This window comes from Mercenaria mercenaria, chromosome 18 (genome assembly GCF_021730395.1).
Source record: "Mercenaria mercenaria strain notata chromosome 18, MADL_Memer_1, whole genome shotgun sequence".
In the NCBI taxonomy this organism is placed as follows: domain Eukaryota; kingdom Metazoa; phylum Mollusca; class Bivalvia; order Venerida; family Veneridae; genus Mercenaria; species Mercenaria mercenaria.
Window position 1 is genome coordinate 4,192,637 of NC_069378.1, and position 14,367 is coordinate 4,207,003.

At 34.6% G+C, this 14,367-nt stretch overlaps 1 protein-coding gene across 7 annotated transcripts in view; it reads right to left on the bottom strand.

Annotated features, from left to right (window-relative positions):
- Positions 1-13,766, bottom strand: part of LOC123537934 (uncharacterized) — a 102,270-nt gene extending 88,504 nt beyond the window's left edge. For 3 of the 7 annotated variants that reach the window (XM_053530713.1, XM_053530715.1, XM_053530711.1), the window contains exons 1-3: positions 13,193-13,766; positions 3,067-3,827; positions 2,343-2,429 (exon numbers count right to left, since the gene is read on the bottom strand). In XM_053530713.1, the coding sequence (XP_053386688.1) occupies positions 2,343-2,429; positions 3,067-3,193 (214 nt within the window). In that variant the 5' untranslated portion in view covers positions 3,194-3,827; positions 13,193-13,766. Of the gene's footprint in view, positions 1-2,342; positions 2,430-3,066; positions 3,828-4,091; positions 4,174-13,192 lie in introns of those variants that run through there. The other 4 variants (XM_053530712.1, XM_053530714.1, XM_053530718.1 and 1 more) reach the window with 4 other exon arrangements.
- Positions 13,767-14,367: the final 601 nt, after the last annotated feature.

The following is a 14,367-nucleotide window of genomic DNA, read 5'->3' on the forward strand; positions in this document are numbered from 1 at the left end:
TATTTATCCTCAAATTCTTCATGACGCTGTTAATTACAGTAGTGACATGGATTCGAGCCCATTGCCGGACATCTGAAAAAAATGCTTAAAATTACGATTTTCAACAGATTTTACCTTTCTTTGCAATAACATAAAGCGTAAACTGCTACAAATTATTCTATTTTGTATACAATGAAGATTTCATCAATGACGTAATCAGACCTAATCGTGTCTCATGTGCATCGTTTCGGCGTAGGATACAGCAGCATCTAAGCACCAAACTATGTTTCAATTTTGCGATGAGGCGTTCTTTCGTCGTATACCGTCGGCATCCTAAAAATCCACCAGCAATGCAATATGTACTTTAATTTGGAAATACATACCAGCAATATATCCACATAGTTTGGTTCATCCTCAAGTCCTCCTGGACGCTGTCATTTACAGCAGTAACAAGGACTCGAGCCCACTTTCGGACACCTGAAAAATGCTTAAAATTACTGTTTTCAACACATTTCATGGTTCTTCGTATGCATATTATGCATAAACTGCTATAACTAAATTCCTTTTACATCTCATAAAGGCCTCATCGATGACTTAAGATGACCAAATATTGGCTTAAAAGCGTAGTTTCGGCTCAGAAAACAGCAGGAACTGAGCACCAAAGCATGTTCTAATTTCGTGATGATGTATTATTTGGACATATGCCGTCGGTATCCCGAAAATCCGCCGGCAATTTAATATATACTATTATTTGGATATACATACAAGCAATATATACACATGGTTTGATTCATCATCAAGTTCTCCTGGACGCTGAGAATAACAGCAGTAACAAGGATTCGAGCCAATTTCCGTACACCTATAAAATGCTTTAAATTCAGATTTTCTGAACATTTCACCGTTCTTTGTCCAAACATTATGCATAAAGTGCTGAAACTAATTACATTGCGTATGTAATAAAGACCCCAACAATGACCTAAGATGACAAAAATATTGGCTTAAGAGCATCGGTTCGGCGCAGAAAACAGCAGTATCTGAGCAACAAAATATGTACCAATTTCGTGATGAGGTATTCTTTGGACGTATACCGTCGGAATAATGAAAATCCGTCGGCAATGAAATATACACTATTATTTGGATATACATACAAGCAATATATCTATATGTTTTGATCCGTTCTCAAGTCCTCCAGGACGCTGTGAATAACAGCAGTAACAAGGATTCCAGCCCATTATCGGACACCTGAAACGCGCTTAAAATTACGATTTTGAACACATTTCATTGTTCTTCGTCGGCACATATTGCATAAATTACTAAAACTAAATTCATTTTGTATCTCACCAAGACCTCAACAATGACCTAACATGACGAAATAATGGTTTCAAAGCATCGTTTTGGCACAGAATACAGCAGTAACTGACCAACAAAACATGTCCCAACTTCGACATGAGGTCCTCTAAGGACGTATGCCGTCGGCATTTTTCAAATTCGTCCGCAATGTGATATGTACTATTATTTTGACATTTGTACAAGCACTATTTCCACATGGTCTTATTTATCCTCAAGTCCTTCAGAACGCTGTTAATTACAGCAGTAACAATGATTCGAGCCCATCGTCGGACACCTGAAAAACATGCCTAAAATTACGATTTTCAACTCATTTCTTTGTTCTTCATCGGCATTTAATGCATAAATTGCTATAACCAAATTCATTTTACATCTCATGAAGGTCTCAACAATGGCGTAATTTTACTAAATATTGTTTAGAGGGCATCATTTCAGCAGTAACTGACAATCAAAACATGTTCTAAATCAGAGGCATGTTCCAATGTCGTGATGTGGTATTCTTAGAACGTATGCCGTCGGTATAATGAAAATTCGTCGGCAATGAAATATATACTTTTATTTGGACATACATACCAGCAATATATCCAGCTGGTTTGATTCATCTTCAAGTCCTCCTGGACGCTTAGAATAACAGTAGTAACAAGGATTTGAGCTCAACAATGACCTAAGATGACCAAATATTGGCTTAAGGGCATCATTTTGGCGCAGAATATAGCATTAACTGAGTACGAAAACATGTTCTAATTTCGCGATGGGGCCTTCTTTTGGACGTATGCGGTCGGCATCCTGAATATCCGTCGGCTATGTTATATGTACTTTTATTTTTACATACATATCAACAACATATCTACATGTTTTATTTCATCCCAAAATTCCACTGGACGCTGTAAATTACAGCAGTAACAAGGATTTGAGCCCATTTTGGATATTAAAAAATCTAAAAATAAATAGGATACCATTAGTATCCTGAACATCCGCCGACAATGTAATATGTAGTCTTTTTTGAACAAACATACCAACAATATATCGATATCGTGAAATGCATCCTAAAGCCCACATGGAAGTTGTGAATAGCAGCAGCAAGAGGGATTGAAGCCTGTTTCCTGAGACATAAAAAGACAAAAACATTATAAAAATAACAGCTTTGAAAATTTGTCGATGTCCAATAATGCATAAATTGAAAAAATTGATTTCATATTGTATTTTGCGCAACTTCCAACTACTATTGCTACTGCTATAACTTCCAACATTAGCATCAGTAATATTGTTGTTGTTGCTAAAACTGCCAGCAGTAACAGCAGTAATACTGTTGTTACTGCTATAACTTTACAACAGTAGCAGCAGTAGTAGCAATAATACTCCTGTTACTGCTATAACGTTCCAGCAGTAACAGAGTATTACTGCTATTACTGCTAGTAGACAACGTTATAGCAGTAATGCAGCTGTACTGCTGTTACTGTTTTACTGCTAACTTCCCGCTGGTTCCCGGACAAGCGTTTCAAAAAAGGAGATAATTTAAAATGGGACCACATAGGGTTCTATTTCATTGTCACAGCACATTCTCTCAATGAGCTTATCACTGTATAAAGTTACAACCTGTGAAATTCTTACGTGTAGGCAGTCAGTGAACAGAAATAAGTGTAAATGATCATTTATTAAACTTATTAATATCTGACTTATTAATCCATTCCTTGCACTATTAAACACACAGGGAATGTAGATAATAATACTTGTACTTACGGAAATAAGGGTCAGGTTTAAAATGTGGCACAAGTGTACGCATTAACATCTCCATATTATGTTCATCTCCTAATAACCATACTGTTATCAGATCACAATTGCTCCTTCTTGTATATTCAGAAGCCATAATTTTTTACTGTCAATAAAACGTTACTGATGACTTAGATATTTCATTTTGTATGCGGCACATGATATTATTTTATCTTATCTAATCACGATCAAACTCGTGTTATAGCATGAAGGTAGTAATTTGCCTCCGTGGTCGAATGTAGTCCACATCAATATATAGTGCACTTTTCCCGCCTAGTAAAGGCCATTTTCATGTTAGATACAAGCTTTATTGATGCTGCTTTGTAAAGAATAATGTCTGAGGATGATTTTAAGCTACGATATATGCTCAAAAATTTATTCGAAGCTGTTTAGTAAAATGAAAGTGAAAGTAGATATTTCCTGAAGTCTACTTCACAGTATTAGCGTTTTCATCATGTCTTAGTCACGTGACCATGGTTTCATTGCATTATGGTCAACCCCATATTTGTTGTGTTTTTGTAACTATGGCTTATTTTATATATGGTAGTTTGAGTTCTAACTACTTAATAAAGAATAACCAATGTTGTTTGCGTGGTTCGAAATGTCTTTTTTATTATTTATCAATTGTATCACATTTTGTATCACATCCTTATATCGCCTTTGACACTAAACAGTCTGGTATTTATCTAATCAACATTTTCCTAATCAAACGGTGACCGAAACACGGTGACCTGAAATACACAATTAGCAATAGTAAATAGGATGCAACAATAGAAGCTTATACCTGAAAACATACATGTATCTAAAGTTCTTATGTAGTGTTATACATGCACATTTTACACTTCGTAAACATAAATCTGCGGGTTCAGTGGTCTATAATTACTTAATTGAAATCCTGTATCATATGTAATACACATGAAATACTCGTCTCACACACTGCATATAAAAATATCTACTCAATAAAGCACTACACAAAATAGTTTACACAAACTCACCAAATTATGGACTTGATCACACTAGCTACCTTACACAACACATCTTCGCCTGTCTCCCGTGAGTGCTTTACTGTTATTAAACTGCAATTTAAAAGAACAACATGTGCAAAGGTTTTCATAGTTGTGATATGGTTAAAATTAAGTTACGAGGTTAGAATTTCTACTGCCATTTTGAACGACATGTACATTTCTCATGTATACGGAAATTATGCCAAATATAAATCTTTTACTTAGATAATAAACAACTCTTCGTTTAGAATGAAATGATCCGCAAACAGAAACATTTGAAATAAACACAATACCTATTAAATAAATCCATTATTTAAGTTCCTTTTTAAAGAACTCTACAGAATAACCAACATGTCTGCTCTATCAAACTGAAAACGACGCTCTGCCCCGAGACAGCTGATCACGAGAACCAATAAAAATAGAGTACAAATAAGGTCAACAATGTCAAAGGTAAAAACTGGAATGGAGGTCTCACATAACAACAACTGAGAGGTCTCACACAATTGATGGTATCAGAACCCTAACTTATCACCCTGTTACACACTCCCCCTCTGTGGGAAATGACGTCTCGTCATTCGTCCATTGTCTTAGGTTAAACATACACTAGTACTACTACTCATATGACTAATATTAACTGCTCTTATTTTCAACAACTACCTAGTATGTATTAAGTACACACATTTCTACAACTCTAAAGTTATGAGTTCATCCATGCACCGAGTATGACTGTACACTCAAAGGTGATTGTGATTAATTTTGAGATAAAATTTTATTCTCCTTCCTACCTCCTTCCAAAAAATTGTGACCTCACAATAAAAACACATATATAATACTACTACTAACAATAAAAATCACAAAAGAACAAAGTTACATCAAATCATCACAATATTATCTATCTAATTGTGAAGTAAGCAAAAATATGTTTAATTAAATTGCATTAAGATGCAACGAAAATATGAATTACGCCTAATACAATATAGGAAGTCTAAAACATCTAAGCTTGACAATATATACACAATTCATATTCACATGGATTCTCAAATTTTACCTTTTTTTTTTTTTCATATTAGATCTATATAAAATACTATCATTTACTGGTACCTTTCACATTACATATTTTCAACACATTGCATTAAAGCACTAAAATATTTCACAATTCATAGATATTTTAAAACAATATAAAATATACTATTCCATAACAGATTGTATTATCTTATGGACAACCTCTGTGTCTAAACTTGTAAATATTCCAGAGTTCATCAAGACGTTAAGGGTTTCTAATTTCTTGTCCCTCGGTCGTGTTTCCAATGTCATCTGATACATATGAAAATCTTTATATTTCCCTGGAAGTTTGTTTCTGGTAGGTCGTTTTGTCCTTGATTCTTTTTGTCCGTGTATTTCGACATCTACTGTCACTGTTTCTTTAGGTCTAACCGCTTTAGGTTTTTCAGCTTTGTCTTCAGACTTAGTTTCCTCAGTAACATTAAGCTCTGTAACATTTGAATCTATGTCAGGTTCATCCTCTATGATGGTAGGTGTTTCTTCATCTTCTACTATGTCAATTTCTACATCACTCACTTCTTCCCTATGATCTTCAGATATTTCCATTGTTTCAGATACACCTAGTACCGCATCCGCTTCTGTACCATCAGTACATGCTTCCTTATGTACTTCTACCTTGTGGTCTTTGACCTTCTGGTTATCAATTTGATCACCTGGTCTAGTGACTTTTTCTGCCATCGTCTTATTTCTTCCTGTTTCCTTCAGATGCGCATCTTTCTTTACTTGCAAATCTTTGTTTCCACTCTTCATGTGGGCGTCCCCACGATGATATGTATGTACCACATAATCATCTTCTGAATCTTCATCGTCTGATGAATCTTTATCCTCTTTCCCTACATCCACAATTTTCTTATCCTGTACTGGTTTTGTTGTCTCATCAATTTCCTTCTTTGGTATGTGTTTTCGTGGTTTTGGTACTGGTGTCCAATCTATGGTACTTCCATCAAGTTCTTAAGTGTTGATCAGTAATAGGTGGTTCCTATGTATTACCTTTTCTATTCCCTCTTTGGATTTGATTCTGAACACTGGAATATCTGGTCTTATCTGCTGTAATACAACATATGGTTGGTCTTCATACTTGTCAGCTATCTTGTGCTTCCCATCATGCTTAAAAATCCTGACTAGTACTGTGTCGCCCTCTGATATCTTTGAAGCCTTTGCCTTCTTGTCATATTGGGTTTTCTGCTTGCTTCTTGCTTTGTCTGTATATTTCTGTGCTATTTCTTGGGTTTCTTTCATCTGTTTCTTCGTCTTCCAAATATTCTCTTGCGGTCTTATTGGTTATATCAGATTCATCTAGTATTGATTCAAATGTTGAATCTATTGGAAGTTTCGGAGTCCTTCCAAACATCAATTCAAACGGTGACATTTTTGTACTTTCGTGTTTAGTACAATTGTATGCATATGTCAGGGATGGTATGTAATCTTTCCAGTTTGGTTTCTGATTTGGTTCCAATGTCCCTAGCATGTTAAGTAAAGTTTTGTTCCATCTCTCTGTGCAACCATTACCCATAGCATGGTACGGAGTAGTTCTAGTTTTCTTTACACCCGTGATTTGACAAAGTTCTTTAATAAGTTCTGACTCAAAATTGGCTCCTTGGTCACTGTGTAACTTTGTTGGGATTCCATAGTGCACGATGAAATTTTTATATAGAGCATCGGCAGTTGTTTTAGCCGTTTGATTTTTCGTTGGTATTGCAAGGGCGTACTTTGTAAAATGATCTGTTATCACTAAAATGTTTCCGTATCCTTTTGATGGTTCTAAAGTTAGGTAATACATGGATACAAGTTCTAAAGGGTATGTTGATACAATGATGACGAGTTCGGATTTGCTGTTGGTACTTGATTTTCTTCTTTGACATCTCTCACATTCTAAGACCCGCTTTTCTACATCTTTTGCCATGCCTGGCCAAAATTAACGTTCCCTTAATAGCGACAATGTCTGATCGCGTCCGGGATGTCCAATATGATTGTGAAGACCAGTAAGAACTTCTGTTCTGTAGTATTTAGGCAATACTAGGTGATATGAGGTTTCTTTCTCTGTCTTCAGTTCTCTATACAGTACTCCTCTCTTCATAATGAATGAGTCAAAATGTTTCCTCACATAAAAATCTTCCTTTGTATGGCATTGATTCTTGTCTGGTAAAAAATTATCTATTACTGCCCTGCGCCATCTCTCTATCAAAGGATCTGCTCTCTGTTGTCTTCTTATTTCTCTATATTCAATCTGGGCTAAGGGTACTCCTGGTTCTTCAGTAACTTCTACTATATTTATGTTGCAAACTGGTATGATATCTATGTATGGATTGCAAGTCATAGAATTGCAGATGGCCTTTACTGTAGAATTATCCATTAAGCAAATGTCACCATGTTTTGTATCTATGCTTGGTAGTCTGCTCATTACATCAGCATCTATGTTTTTGTGGCCTGCTCTGTACTTTATGTCAAAATTATATTCGCCTAATGCAGAGGCCCATCTGTGTCCTGTTGCGTCTAGCTTTGCTGACGTAAGTATATATGTTAATGGATTGTTATCCGTTAGTACTGTAAAATGTTAAACAGCTAGGTAATCTTTAAATTTCTGTCACAGCCCACTTCAAGGCGAGGAATTCCAATTTGAATGCGGAATAATTCTTTTCCGATTTTTTTAAAGAACGACTGGCGTATGATATAACTCTGCCATCTTGATAGAGCACTGCTCCGAGTCCAACACCACTTGCATCTGTATGCAATTCAAATGGCCTTTTGAAATCTGGATAGGCTAGTACTGGTGGCTGTGTAAGTTTCTCTTTCAGGTCTTCGAAAATTGTCTGTTCTGTATTAGTCCATGTCCATTCTTTGACTGTTTTTTTCTTTTTCTTGGAGGAAGTGCCTGGTAATAAATCTGTTAGAGGCTTGGTTATCTTAGAAAAATTCTTGAAGAACCGTCTGTAATATCCACAAAAAGAAACAAAGGATCGAAGCTCGTCGGCATTTCTTGGTGTTTTCCAATTTCTAATCTTTTCAATTTTGGCAGGGTCTGTTTCAATGCCGTTGGCGCTTACTACATGGCCTAGAAAGTGTACACGTTCCTGGAAGAAATGGCATTTCTCTGGAGATAATTTCAGGTTATTTTCCTTCAATCGAGTAAGTATCAGGTCGATTCTTTCTAGATGTTCTTCATAAGTCTCAGAGAAAATGATAAGGTCGTCCAAATAAATGACACATATTGTCATGTTATAATCTCCTAGTACTTCTTCCATCAACCTTTGATATGTTGCAGGCGAGTTTGATAGACCAAAAGGCATTTTTACATATTCATAAAAACCAAGTGGACCTACAGTGAATGCTGTCCTCTCTTTATGCTTATCTTCAAATTCTACCTGGTGGTATCCAGATTTCATGTCAAGAGTAGAGAAGTATTTGGAACCGTTCAGTACGTCGAATACTTCTTCAATCCTTGGTAATGCGTATGAATCTTTGGTTGACTTTTTGTTCAATTCCCTGTAATCAACACAAATTCTAAGAGAGTTATTCTTCTTACGTACAAGAACGATGTTCGAAGCCCAAGGAGATTTTGATTTTCTAATGACTCCTGTTGATAGAAGTTGTTCAAGATGATTTCTAACTTCGTCTATCATATGTGGAGGGATACGTCTATGGGGTTGTTTGAACGGGACATCATCAACCAAATCGATTCTGTGTTTGACCTTTGTACATTTTCCTATGTCGGTGTCATTTTTCGAAAATGAATTGACATGTCTTTGAAGCAAATCTCTTATTTGTTTATTTTGTTGTTCAGTCAAATTGTTATTGTCATCTATAGTGATCTTATCTAATATATTCTTTTCAACATCCTGTTTCTGTATTTCTTCCATCAAGTCTTGTTCTGTTTTAATGGGTTGCAACTCGCAAATAATTTCTCTTGGAGAGATAACTACACTATTTGTTGTTAGATTGGATAGGGTAACATAATGTTGTTTGTTCTTTCCGCCATCGTAATTGACTATTCCTGGTGTTATGTCTATGTACTCTGGTAATGTGCTATCTTCAGACTCATGTATGATGGCTGTTGTTCTACCATATTCTAACTCTTTGTCTGTTTCTGTCAATATGTCCTTGGACTCATTTGGGCCTAGTATTATCTTGTTGATTTCCGCACATCGTATGAGTGCTATCCTGCTCTTGTGTTTCTTAAGTTCTTTCTCTCTCATTGATATGCATCTAAATGAAAGGTACCATGGTGTGTGTAATTTGGCCTTCTGTAAATATTGTTCTCCAAAACTCTGTTTACATTCTTCAAGTAATTCTGTCAAGATATTTGTTCCAATAATTACTGGAGTTGTAAATGAGTACTTGGTATCCGGTGTTATCAGAAATAAACAAGTATGTGTAGATGCATTGGGTAAACCCTGAGTCACTGTCATATCAATCTCTATGTATCCTTCATAAGGTAGCTGGTTTCCATCAGCACATTCTACATGTAAAATATCTGAAAGCGGTTTTATTTCTATGTTACTAAACTGTTTGTCATAGAAAGATTTTGATATGGCGCTGATGCAACTTCCAGTATCTAAGAGTGCTGAAGTGATGACCCCTTCTAAATCAATTTGAACTTCGTTTGTGTCTCCTACTAATTTAGGATCTCTTTTAACTTTATTGTCCATGTTAATGGTGCTTTTGTTTGATCCTGCAACAAAAGCACCTACTCTTTTGGGCAGTTTCTCATAAGATGTCCAGTCTGATTACAATTAAAACAACGACGAGGTGAAAACATGTTGGTGCCCACTGGACGTCGAGGTTCATACTGTTCAGTTCCACGTCCTTGACCTCTATAGGGTCTATTCCCTCTACCCCTAAATCCTTGTCCAGCTCTGTATGCTCTATCTCCTCTGTTGAAACCGTAGTGCCTGGGTGATCTTTGATATTGTTGTTGATTAAGTTGCTCCTGTAATTCATTCTTCTCTTTCTCTATCTTGTCGATTCTGGCATTCAATTTCTCAAGTAAGTCCTTCACCTGGCTCATCTCCGATTTCCCTTTATTTTCCATATTCATAGCAACATTACATTTCTTCATCTCGGTTTTTTCTAAAATCAGTTCATTTTCTATTTTCCTGAGTTCCAATTAGAATTTGTCATAGTCTTTAATCGTGTCGTGTTTGTATGCAGCTCTCAAACTAAAATCTCTACTCAGTCCTGCAAATAATACATACTGTAAACTTGAAACATCCTTTGGTGCAACTCCACCCAATTTAATTGCTTGTGAATATAACTCTTCGACTCGTGCTGCATAATCTGATATACTTTCTCCTGTTTGTTGTTTGCAATTGAAAAACTTTCCAAGCACCGTCTATCTCGTGTCGACTAATCCATATTCACTTTCAAATTTACTGATCACTTTTTTACCGTCATTCCATGTCCCATTCTAGTCAACTTTTCACCTGCCTTTCCTAACATTGCTCTTTTTATTCCAAACATAAGTTGCTCCTCTGTATATATGTTGTCCTTCATTAATTCTTCTAAGTCATATTTAAATTTGGGCCATGAAGCTTCTCCTTTTCCATCTTCCCCATAAAACTTAAGTAATTTTGGGTAGTGGTAACTCTTAAAATCCTTGTCATGGTCATGTGATGTAGACGGAGGTTTCACTTCAATTGTTGTTTTATCTGATCCCCAATGTTCATCCTCGTATTTAATAGGTGGATGCTCACTTGTGTCTCCCTCTTCTTCAGCTTCTAAGGCCTTTGTCAATAAGCTTGTGTTTAATTTCTTCCCAGACATCTTAAATGCCTTAAGGGCTTCCATTAAAGTTTTCTCTTCTTCCGACATCTCTTCCATTGCAGTGGCACCCTCAGTGACTTCATCTCCACCACTCTCATCAACATGTATGTCTGCCTTGGTAGTCATTATATTAACTTTGAATATTTTTGTTGATAGTTGATGAAGTTTGGTTCAATATTTTGAATTCTCCAAATAATATGTACAAATGTGTATAATATTTACTTATAAATATATTTATCTATCTGTTGTCTCACTCAACTCTATCTCTCAACACTTGCTCTTTTATTATAATACAAGTGTAGTCACTACTTCAGCCCAGTGTTTTTATAAGTACACTTAAGTGCAAGTTTCAATTTAATGCACCATAAAATTATCACGTTTGATTCTTACAGCCAATATCGGTCAACAAAATATGTTGTACAAAAGGACTCGTATTTTAACAAACTGTTTCCTAGTGAAATATTTCTATCAATAAAATCTTGAAAATAAATTTTAATTTATCAACAAGTAACTTATAAACCTTTTAATACTAATGTATGTGTTATAAAAACACTATCGGCATTAGATCCCACAATGTTTCACTTCCAAAACCGCTTTCGCACACTTATCTAACACTTACACTATCTTACACTTTTCACCTCTTACACCAATATGTCTTCTCTCAATGTTTATCAGTGTAAAATACACTATATGTTTTATATATCAATATAACTATACAATATCAGTGTCTATGAACACTATCACTTATGTATTTTAAGTATAAAGAATACCAAGTATTAAAGCTTACACTTATAAGCTTACACCAATTTCACACCAGTTCACACCAACACGTGCTATCATTTATATCATAATTCAATCAAAGTCTATCAATGTTTTCTTTCTATCAAATGCTTTCTATTGTAGTGTAAAATTCAATTTACGCTAACACTAACTTACAACATTTACACTAACACTTTTACACTATTGCACACTTCAGTAATTTAACACTAACACAATTTCATAAATCAATAATTTATTTCAAATTTCAGAATAATTCTATGTAACCAAACACCTAGGACATCTGCCGGTTTAATTGCTATCAAGATTTTATATTAATAGCAATAAAATATTTATTCTGAAAATCTAAGAGTCATCAATTAGCTTATGTAGATTTTCTTAATTCAATATTCTAAGTAAAGTAAAATACTGGCTGCAAATTTTCTTAAAATATCAGAAATTAATTAATAAAATAATGTGTTTAATTCTATTTAACTGAAGCAATAATTAAAGAAATAACTAATGTGTTGGTTTAATTGTCAACCAAGTATACCCCAATATAGACTGAAATTGTTTCACTTTATGACCAAGTTTCTTACTGCAGTTATCAAAGAGAAATCGTTTTATAAACAGATATTCTTTTAGTATACAGTTCACATCAATACATAAATGAACCCATAACTATCTTTTGCTATGGTAGAACCAGTCAATGTACTTCTACACTGTTCAAATACACTACAAACTACAATTTTGTCGACTATGGTTTTGTAAGCAACACCTGTTTTCTACATATTTCCGTTTCCGGCGGATAAATTTCTTGTATATCCGGTACTATTTTAAGAAACTTCACATAAAGTAGTCCGTCAGGTCAACCAATGAAATCCATCAATTTATGGCGGGCTAATTAATATGCGTGGGCGATCCGGAAGAACCTACTAACAGCCAATGAAAACGCTCAATAGGTGGCGCTGTAAAAAAATGGCTACCGGAAGGTAAATAAAGAAAATTAATCCTTCAAATATATCACCGAAACTCTGTGAAATGGCCAAGAATCTTCCAAATATCAACCAAAATTAACAAGGCATAAGTTTTCAAACCAGAATAGAGTCAAAATACCTGTTTAATAAAGATTGCAAACCACGTGGTATTCGTGACCTATATAAACCTTGAGTTGTTTATAAAATACAGATGTATATCATATAGTACTACATGTGTACATGCAGTTCAAAATAGCAGTATATGGAGTTAATTAACCTTCACCTTTTTATTAAAATTATGTAGGAGTTAATTACCTTGATCCAGGGAAATGAAATATTAGTTTAGAATCATGCAAGTGAATGACCTCACTTACTTGTACAATATCTCTCAAAATATACTCAAAATTTACAACAAAAACTGTGGTAATGTAGATTTATAGAATTACTAAAAATCTGGAGCAGTATCTTTCCAGAAAAGAATTATTAGTCTGAGTTTACCACAATTTATGTATGTAAATTTAAATTCAATGTACTCACACACTCATGAATGTATTACTGTAACCACTGTACTGTAACTGTACCATCACATATTCTGTAAAAAGTTCTGACCACTGACGCACAAAGATAACTGTCAATTTATTATTATATTAAGAAATGTTCTCCATGTTGCTGGTGAAGTCTGACCGTCTGTTGCTGGTGAAGTCTGACCGTCTGATGTGAGGTGGTTAGATGAATATCCTTGGGTATACGTGTAACCAATCCGTCTCGACCAAAATTTGTTGAATTCCGAGATGCCAATTTCGACTTGTAGTATGGTTATATGAATCTACCGTGGGTGTACGTGTAACCCGTCCGTCCTGATTGATGTGTATCTGTGTGATTCTAATTATCTTCCTCTCTAATTTAGCGGAAGTTCATTAATAGTCTGATTTTTTATACTTGGTTTAACAATAACCGAAATTTAGTGATACAATTAAGTCCACAAAATACATTAATGTTATCACTGGAATACTGATAAAAATTCAGTGTAAAATCTAAATAAAACGTATAAAGTTCTCTTAAAATGTAATAAAAGCTTTAAAATCCTTTTCTGACTGTACAAAGTTCCATTTTACGCATGAGGAAGAATTGACCTCATGACCGATATTGCAGAAAATCGATATCAGGGGAGACAACAGCTATTTGGTATTGGTAACATATATTGGTAACAGGTGACCGGTATTGCGATGCCGATATCTACTGCCTCCGGGTATTGTCACCTGGATGTTTATTTCAATATCAAGTGTAATAAAAGAAAAGGTTTTTCATAAGATAATTAAACAAGCTTGAATTATCACTGGAGTTACAAATTATGGAAAAGGGATTTTTCATTAGAAATAAAAGAAGTCATTTTTATCAAATGAATGTTTAATATGTAATTTTCTGAACCATAGCATTTTTAACATGTTATTTTATAATAATTAAATTAATTTTTATATCAATAGACCATATCTATCAGCAATAAAAACCATATTTTCATGTAAAATTATTTTCATACATATTCTTATATAAGAAGAATGTATATTTTAACATGTTTTCGAAAAACAATGTAACAAATCGGCTGAACATTGCTATCTGTAAACCATTTAGATTCAAGTTAAAGGCAAATATCGATGAAGTCTTTTATTTATTTATTTTTTTCATTTTCAACCAAATCTGAAATGTAAATGACC